Here is a 10129-nt window from a genome sequence, read left to right as displayed (position 1 = left end):
CGTAATTACCCATTATACATTGTGATATAGCCTGGTTCGTTGGTCCGTTAGATCGGATTGCTTTCTCACTACAACCGAACCGCTCCAGAGTTCGTTTTCAATCGAGCCGAGACCACCTTGTTCAGGCGATCTCGGACCGATTGTTTTGGCGCGGATCCGAGCGCGATTGCCGTGTTCACATATGCCCAAATGAACCGAGCTAAGGGGGGAAACGCGCCAGGTTCCGAAACAACAGGCCAGGTGTGAAAGCACCCTAAGAGACAAAAACTCATAAAGGGGCATTTTTATATCTTATTTACCTGTGACATATTTATACCCCAATATCTTGAATTTTATGGCATAACTTTGTTTATGGGGTCATTGCCTTGCATCATATTTGTCAACAGTCAATTGTATGAAATAATAGATGATATGCAGGTCTGGGGGCGTTAACTGCGTTAAAATATTTTAATGGTGTTATTTTTCATAACTAATTAATTAAGTTAGTGCGTTAAACTGACAGCCCTAATCTATATATGATGATATTAAGGCTTAAATTGTTATATTACTTAGAACATTTTAGATGTCTCCGTTCAACGCACTGAGAGGTCGGTTTTTAAGATTTAAGTTTTTTTAAGGAAAAACATCTGCTGGGTTGTATAGAAGAGCTGATTTTCCAGGTCTTATAGGAGCAAATGAATGCACATACATATTGCTTGATTAACTGATATAATACGTTTCAAGCGTTGTGAAATTTGAGTTTCTAATGTTCTGTGAATTATTTTTCAGCCTTTATGCAAATGCAAATGATCTGACAGCAGTTATTAACGACCGTTATTAAAATTCTGGTTCCTTTACTTGCACCAGTCATGCCACAGACTATTCCTAGTCACTCAATCATGTTATAAAAATGTACACTGCCACCATGAAACATGTTTTTATTGCAAATTCACCTGCTGTTGTTCTCACAGGCAGATACAGAAGATGAGGAAGAAGATGAAGGCAACTGCAACTACATGGATTGTGTAACTGACAGCAGTGGTTGGGAAACTAATAATAGTGAAGAGAAGGCTATAGTTTCAATTTCGACCCTCCATAACAGTTCAGGGATCTACCATACAAAAGAAGTAGCCATGGAACAAATCCATCATGATGAGTTTGATTGTAAAAAGCTATTTGTATTAGACATGTCTGAAGATAGAAGCAGCCATCTTGAAGTCAAAATGAAGTTACAATCGAAGGGGAATCAAGATGTTCCAGCGGATGTCTCGGGGAACATCAACTTGTTTTCAGTCACTTTGAGGGCTCTGGGACCAGAGGATGATTTGGATGAGGAGGAGGTCTGTTACCCTCTGCTACCCAAGTTAGTGGGAAGTGAAGTTCAAGAATTATCGACATCTCACATCAGTCTCCTGGAGAGACAGAAAAGAAACCCACAGCTTTGTGCACCCACACAGAAAGAAATTAAAACAGACGATTCAATGCAAGTGGAAAGCCAAGACCTCCTTTTTCTATGTTCTTCTGATTTGGACATGAGGACTGAGCATGACACAACATCAGGATATATGGTGACCCATATAGGAAACATGCATGAACAGAACAGGTCCTTGTCAGAGGAGACAGACTGTGATACAGACTATATGTCACGGTAAAGACAACAATATGTTGTCATGTCAACAATATTAAAGACATGTTGAACATGTTCACAATTAGGGCTGGACAATAATTCACTTGGTGAGCAGAAGATAATTCTTTAAAAAACATTAAAAATCTTACTGTTTAAAAACTTTTGACTGGTATGTTAGCCTATAGTTTGAGTTAAAGATATTAATTATTAATAAGGTGAGTCTGAGATGTTTATTTGACAGTGATTTCACATTTTTTGTTTATATGAAGGCTAAATACAAATAAAAGGTGAACAAATTTTTTTGTGCTGTTTTTTTTTCTAAAAAATTAAATAGTTTAGAGGTTTCACAGACTTGGCAAATTCATAAGTTTGTATGCACAGACATCTGTTGTAGGTGTTCTTAGCAGTTTTTATGAGGCTTTTTTTAATAGTGTTCATATCGATGTCGGAATTATATCGCATCGACCGAAATTAAGAAATATATCGTGATATAAATTTTGACCATATCGTCCAGCCCTATTCACAAGAAAAATGTTCATAATAAAAATGGTAAAATGTTGATATATGCATATATACATTGTATATGAGGAAAAAAACAGTACTTGTGAAAAGTTTGGGAATTTTAAATGTTTTTAATCGAGTCTCTTCTGCTCACCAAGACTGCATTTATGTGCTCAAAAATACAGTAAAACGGTAATATTGTGAAATGTTATGCTTTTATTCAGCAAATGTGCATTGAATTGATCAAACGTGACAGTAAAAGCTGTTACAAATTATTCTATTTCAAATAAATGCTGTTCTTTTTAACTTTCTATTCATCAAAGAATCCTGAAAAACGTTAACAAAAAATATTTAGTAACTAAAACGGTTTTTAGCATTGATGATAAGTAGAATCCTTATTAATAACTGAGAAACAATAATAATTGAGCAGCAAATCAACATATTAGAATGGTTTCTGAAAGGATCGTGTGACAATCGAAGTCCGGAGTAATGCTGAAAATTCAGCTTTGCATCACAGGAATAAATTACATTTTAAATCATAAAATATAAATTATAAATTACATTTTATAAATCCATGTAGAAAATATTTATTTCAAATTGTTTCACAATATTACTGTTTTGTTTTGTTTGTTTGCTTGTTTTTCCGTAATTACATTGTGTATTGTCACTCAGCCCAGATCTGGATCTGGATCTGTGAAGCTTGACATAGTGTTGACTCGTTATGAACCTAAAGTTTGGAACTGTTAGAAAAAGACGAGTTTCACATACTAAAAACGTTCCACATACTTTTCATGTCTTATATAATTCTAAATGTAACTGCAAGTGGCGATGAGTGTATGGAAAATTAAATTGCAAAATTTTGAATCAGTCTCTTGCAAAGATGACCTTTAAAAAAAAAAAAATGTTTTGAAATGATAATGAGCTTTTTTCCCCTTTTGTCTTGTCATGTCAGAAAATTTTATTAGCTTGAATCTGACAAAACCGTTTTTCTGAATTGATAGTTCTGCGTATTCAATGCTTCAGAAAACAGTTCCACATTACACTTAATTTAGTAAAAGTATTTGATTCCTGTATATTTATGATGGTATCTGACTGAGTGTAAGAAACTTTAATTGTGATAACACTTACTGAGAAAAGGAACGAAAGAAACAAAAACCTTGACTAACGTTTTCAAATGTAGCCAACTACGCCACCTAGGGACTTCCACCCCAGGATGTAATCGAGCACACAATTGTACAGGTTCGGTCCACCCAGAGAGGACTGAGACAGTTCTGCCAGTTAAAACCCAATGTTTTATACATAAAGAATTTTCACACAAAAATCATAACATTCACTGAAAATCACATTCAGTATATTTACCTTTTAAGGTGGGCGTATAGCAGTGACAGACGGGCGCGTATAATGGTGTCCTGTCGGGAAAGATGTTACCCCAGCTGACAGTTATCCAATTTCACCTGTACAAGTGAACAGAACAGCATCGGCAGCTAATGAGGTGCATTAGAGTGACATCAACTGCCCTCTTCAACTGATTGGCTAGAGGAGGATCTGTCAATCTATAGAACTAGTGAACCAATGGTGATGCTTAAACCCGCCCTGATTTACATGAATCTAACCGAGACACTCCATATGTGGTGCTTTATTGGAAGAATTTGGTTGACCATATCGATTGGAAAAATGGAAATCTTAGAAATCTCATTCAAATTATTACACAGATTTTACCCAGCTAAAGTGTTTTTGAAAAGGTTTAAATCAGACATAGATACAAGCTGCTCTTTTTGTGGTGCCCCTAATGAAACCGATATTTATCTTCCTGGATTGTCCTAACACACAACTATTTTGGATTGAATTTTCCAATGTTATTAATCGTAATGTGCTCCTGGGTTTCTCTTTGGTTTTTTTTTTTTGGTTTTTTTTGGTTTTTTTAAGGATGTACTGTTCTACTTCTTTAATATACAAAAAGATTAAATCAATGAATACTTTATTATTAACCTATATTACTTCTTGCAAGATTTCATATTCACCGCAGTAAATTCATGCGTCAAAATCCATTATTATTTTTGAAAAAGAGGTTCAACAGTGTATCCAAGAGATGAACATCCAATTTAAAGAAGACTTTTCAAAGGAAAATCGCGAAGCTCGTGCTAAGTTGTGGCCAAAACCAGAAAAAAATGGGAAGAGAGCCTTTCAAAAAGAAGGCTGTGCACTTACTGATGGACTCAGAGTTGACCCGTAACTGCTGATACCATGCACTAAGGCATGGGTGTCAAACTCAATTCCTGGAGGTTCCGGAGCCCTGCAGAGTTTTGTTCCAACCCTGCTCCAACACACACCATGTAGTTTTCAAATAAGCCTGAAGGACTTGATTAGTTGGATCAGGTGTGTTTAATTAGGGTTGAATCTAAAGTCTGCAGGACTCCGGCCCTCCAGGAATTGAGTTTGACATCCCTACACTAAGGAAACACTCGGGCTCCTGTTAAAGTATCCAATGTTTGCTGCATATCAGATGGAAATAATCTGATAAAACCATATAAAAAAGGTGTTTAACATTGCATAAACCAACATTCTCTCACTGGGAAAGAAGCTTTGCAGCATATGTGGGCTTGCTTTCTCTTCATTTGCTCAGAAGCACTAACACAGCATTAGTGCTCATAGAAGCGCTAAATTAAGCAGGCTGTGCATTTAAGACTTAACATGACTTGCTGTGTCTAGAACCTGTAACACAGTGAAAAGACTCTTTCTGCATTGCAAATACGATTTCATAAGTTAAAAACATCCTTCATGTGAGCAAGCTTTACACTTAACATTGCATAAATCAACTATCTAACCAACTAGCAAAATTAAGCAGGCTGTGCATTTAAGACTTAACATGACTTGCTGTGTCTAGAACCTGTAACACAGTGAAAAGACTCTCTGCATTGCAAATACGATTTCATAAGTTAAAAACATCCTTCATGTGAGCAAGCTTTACACTTAACATTGCATAAACCAACTATCTAACCAACTAGCAGACTTTTAAGAGTGGGAACGCATTGGCCGAATCATTGCATTTGGTTGGCTAAAAGAGAAGTACCTGCCTGTAAAAATAACACCTGTAATGCTGGAAAAGGCTGCCCATGGATGTGTCACAACAAGTCTTGTGGACTGCTTTCTCAGATATAGAATCAGACAGGGTGATCCTAGAATCATGCCATTCACATTTTGAAGATGTGGAACAAGAAGAGTTGTTTGAGGTCATGGATCATCATAACTGTCGAAGAGTCCCAACAGCAGATCTTATCAAGCAGCTGTTGGAGGAGATGGCACATCAGAAGCTGATTCAAGAACCTGCGTTTGTGATAGAGCATCATAACTGTCGAAGAGTCCCAACAGCAGATAATATCGAGCAGCTCTTGGAGGAAATGGCACATCAGAAGCTGATTCAAGAACCTACGTTTGTGATAGAGCAGTGGCATTATGTGCTTGCACCTATGAGAACTGAGCTCCAGGACATTGCAGCTGCCTATGATGAACTCCAACAGACATCAAGAAAGGTCATGAAATCAATAGCTTACTCTGCTACGATGAATGTACAACTAAAATACACTGACAGGTATCTAAGTACATTTCTTAGAGAATCAGATTAACAACACCTCTTCCTTCGGTTTTGCACCGGGTCAGATTTGTTCCTGGTAAAGAACATCACTGTTAGCTTCACACAATTGAAAGGCTTACAGAGACGACCCATTGCACACACATGTGACTGTAAGCTGGAGCTGCCTGTGAATTATGATAACTACCCAGAGTTTCGCCATGAAATTAACAAAACGATAGAGAGCAACAAATAGGTCATGGATATAGTCTAGTACACTTAGACTTACTATTTGGGAAGGAACTGAAGTTAAGCTTAAACAACATAATTCATGTCAAAGCAAGCTGTGTTTTACATGTTCACACTTCCAAAGTTCCTGGGGGGTTTTTTGTTTTAGTTTTTTTTTTTTCAAATGCAATTTTGAAATATGTTATTTTGGGACAATTAAACCATTCCCTTGTTAAAACATATCCTGTTTGTCTTCACTACTGACCCATAGAATATGAATCTCAAATGTTAAGTCTTCAGCAACACATTTTTCAGTTATGAGGTTCCAACTCACTGTTAATTAGCTCCCTACGTGTTATGTTCAAGTCCACTGCTGCAAATACATCGTTTGTAAGGTTCAAATCATGCTCTGACATAAGATCAACACGTGTTAAAAATGTCTTCCTCGCATGGAAAGTCCTTGAAAACACACTCTTCTAAATAGAATTTAACCTTCTCCAGATGCACTGGATGCAGGTGGTCTGTGGCTCCATATAGATGAGACACTGCATACATGATGGATGGTCGGCCTTGTGGTGACCGTGAGTTGTGGACGGGCCGTATTCTGTGATTGTTCCAAGCTAAGACAATCTCATCAAGCTCTTCCTGTAAGGAAACATGTTTGAAACAGTAGATATCTGGAAAGCTGTGTGTGTAGCAGGAGAATCACACAGCATGAATCATGGAACCAGGTAATCAAATCACAGAAAATGTGCAACGAAGAGAATTTTAAGATATTTTACATTATTTCCTCAAATTTACAAATATATCAAAACTTCATTTTTGATTAGTAATATGCATTGCTGAGAACTTCATTTGGACAACTTTAAAGGCGATTTTCTCAATATTTCGATTTTTTTTTGCACCCTCATATTTCAGATTTTCAAATAGTTGTATCTCGGCCAAATATTGTCATATCCTAACAAGCCATACATCAATGGAGAGTTTATTTATTTATTTATATATTTATTATTTATAAATCTCAATTTCAAAGAATTGACCCTTATGAATGGTTTTGTGCTCCAAGGTCACAAATATGATTTATAACATTAAAAATACACTAATTGAGCTAGGACGTTAATAATAGGTGAGCCAAGTTACAATTCCATGTTAGACTATAGGTGACATCTGGTGGACACTTGGGGAAGTGACAGACAAAATGTAGTGACATTTACAGTTTTTTTTTCAACCGCTTACACACATTTTCAAGACTTTGCCTCTTTTTTTTTTGCTTTACACACAATTCCAAGAATTGCACACGCAAAATGCCTCACATCTCTTGCAAAATGAAGCACTGCATTCAAAATATCACAAACACATCTCAAAAGCAAACATTTGCAAACACCTTTGCCATAATATTGTGTGGTGTTGTGTTTTGCAAAAAGTGTTTTATGAAATTGAAAACTGAGTCAAAGAATTAGTGGTTAGTGGTTCTGCTGTTTGAGTGTCAAGTTTCAGAAATTGTGTGAAGTAAAGATTTTGTGTGTAAGCAGTTGAAAAAACTGTAATCTGTAATCATCTTGCACAACGCTTGTTAGCAATTGAAACAAAAAACCTGTAAAAATAAAAAAACATAGGCTTACTGTCAGTCCATTGATTGTGTTTTACACTACAGTTTCTTTTGAAGCCTCTCTACATTTTTGTATTGTTGGGTTTAGTCAATGCATGTATTTTGTTTATTTTGCTGCAGAAAGGGGGGAAAGACAGAGACAGAATTGCTGCAGTAAAGGCTTTATTTGCAACATAAGAAAAACAACAAAGAAAACAAGAATGCAAGAAAAAAAATGCAATATAGCTGTCATTTATTATGTGAAAATGCTAAATATACAAAAACAAAAAAAGTCATCTAATCTGCCCGGTCTTCTGTGTTTGGCCACATGTTCTCATCCATATTACACCTGATATCTTCTCTGGCAAGGCATCTTGGGAAGAATCTTTTGGTATGCCTTATCCTTCCTGGTATTGTTCAGCTGTGATGTCTTGGCATGCAGCATCCATTGCACCCTGGAGGGACATTTGGCCCTGTGGACGATGGTCACAAACCTTCCATCTCCAGGCTCAGAAAAACTCCTCAATGGGGTTGAGGAAAGGGGAGTAAGGGGCCAGGAAAAGAGACATTATTCTCGAATGGGTGTCAAACCAGGCTCTGACTGCAAGGGAATGGTGGAATGCCACATTGTTCCATGTGATCACATATATTGGCAAGTGGTCTCCCACCTGTCCCCTTTCTCTGGCACCAGTCTTTGGTACAGATCTTTTAAAATCTCACATTTATGCAGGAGTGCACTTTTCCACACAAGATCAGCCCAAAGAGGTCCTCTTTTACTGTAGAGATGTGGAGGAAAACCCCCCACTGTTTTTCCCAAAATAACCACAAGATAAATTCAAGATTCTTTTTTATTGCAACTATGGACTACGTTGACAAGAGTGATGTAGAAGTTTTCACCATGAAGCTTACACTGGTGATGTACCGGAGAGAAAACGGATTTCACAGTAAATTATCAAATTTTCAGCAGTAAGAAAAAAAAGTGTTTTAAAGCTTGTTGTTTTATTTTTTTTCCTTCATTCAAAGCCTTACTCTGAAGGGTTCTCAGTATAGGCAAGACATCGGGTATGTTAAGGGGTGGGTAATGTTGGGACTTTCATATTCTCTGTCCAATTATTTCACACAATGGTATATGCAGTAGCTGGGTATGTACCTGCACTATGCAGAATAACATAATGCAGTCTGAGAAGGGGAGACAATTTACTGTGGTCACTTGGAATGTTAAAGGACTGAATCAACCAGTCAAAAAGGGTAAGGTGCTGGCACATTTAAAATCACTATCAAGTGATATAATTTTTCTTCAAGAAACGCACCTAAATAAAAATGAATATATTAAGCTAAGGTGTAGGTGGATTGGTCAAATGTACCATGCTACATGCGCAGTTAGGTCAAGAGGAGTGGCCATTCTCTTCAGAAAAGGCACACCGTTTATTCATAAGTCAATTATTGTGGATAAAGAGGTACTTAATAATAGTTGGAGAACTGTACTCCCTACCCATAACATTGGTAAATATTTATGGACCTAATACGGACTCGCCCTCATTTTATAAACATGTTTTCGTTCAGATCCCTAATATTTTGCATACTAATTTACTTGTTGGGCGTGATCTAAATTTAGTTTTGGATCCATATTTAGATCGTTCATCTTCTCGCAGAGCTCCTCCTTCAGATTCCAGTATTTTTCTGAAAGAATATTGTAATAACTCTAACCTGTTTGATATTTGGAGGATTTTTAATCCACAGGACAGAGCATACTCTTTTCATTCTAATGTTCCTAATGTATATACATGAATAGATTACTTCTTGGTAGATGCTAAATTGATGCCACTCACTAGTAAAGTCGTGTATCATGACATAGTGATCTCAGATCATGCTCCTCTCTCATTTTCTTTTAACGTTTCTAGCATGCCTCAATGTAATAGGATATGGAGACTTGACCCACAGCTCCTAAAGCAACCAAAGTTTTGTGATTTTATAAGAGAACAAATCTCCTTTTTCTTTGAGATGAATGATCGCCCTGAAACGTCCCCCTTAATACTTTGGGAGACTATGAAAGCTTATATCAGGGGTTGTATTATTTCTTACCAGGCCGCAAGAAAGAAAAGAAAAAGGGCTAAATTGGTAGAGATAAATTAAAATTAATAAATAAAAAGAAATAAATAAATTCTTTAGATAAATAAAACGCTGTACATCCATCCATAGAGACTTATAACACTACTAATGAATGACGTACACCCACACACATGACAAGATGCAAAAGGACCGCACGGACCCATGAAACCGATACTTTCAGATCATATCATCAGAGGATTCCTATACACGCAACAACATTTTTTTGAATTTGGTGACAAACCCCACAAGCTGCTGGCAAGACAAATGAGAAAAATAGAAAGTGATCGAACCATAAGTAAAGTCAAGTCAGAAAATGGTGACATTTTAACATCACATAATGAAATCAATGTGAGATTCAAACAATTCTACGAAGAATTATACTCTTCTAGGTCCTCAAATGATGATCTAGTTGTCAAAAACTTCTTGGACAGTTGTGACCTTCCCAACTTAGTCCAGGAAGATCGTAATGCCCTCAATGCTGAGTTCTCGGTTTCAGAAATATTAGATACTATCAAGACAATGAAATGTG

The 10129-nt window shown here is 36.7% G+C and overlaps 1 protein-coding gene across 2 annotated transcripts in view; it reads left to right on the top strand.

The window, feature by feature from the left end:
* Nucleotides 1–1718, top strand: part of crfb1 (cytokine receptor family member b1) — a 38701-nt gene extending 36983 nt beyond the window's left edge. For both annotated transcript variants that reach the window (XM_016439910.1, XM_016439909.1), the window contains one exon: nucleotides 951–1718. In XM_016439910.1, coding sequence (XP_016295396.1) covers nucleotides 951–1631 — 681 coding nt within the window. In that variant the 3' untranslated portion in view covers nucleotides 1632–1718. The remainder of the gene's footprint in view (nucleotides 1–950) is intronic.
* The last annotated feature ends 8411 nt before the right edge of the window (nucleotides 1719–10129 follow it).

Source organism: Sinocyclocheilus anshuiensis, unplaced genomic scaffold (assembly GCF_001515605.1).
Source record: "Sinocyclocheilus anshuiensis isolate Anshui unplaced genomic scaffold, SAMN03320099.WGS_v1.1 scaffold323, whole genome shotgun sequence".
Taxonomy (NCBI): domain Eukaryota; kingdom Metazoa; phylum Chordata; class Actinopteri; order Cypriniformes; family Cyprinidae; genus Sinocyclocheilus; species Sinocyclocheilus anshuiensis.
This window is presented reverse-complemented; position numbering and strand designations above follow the sequence as displayed.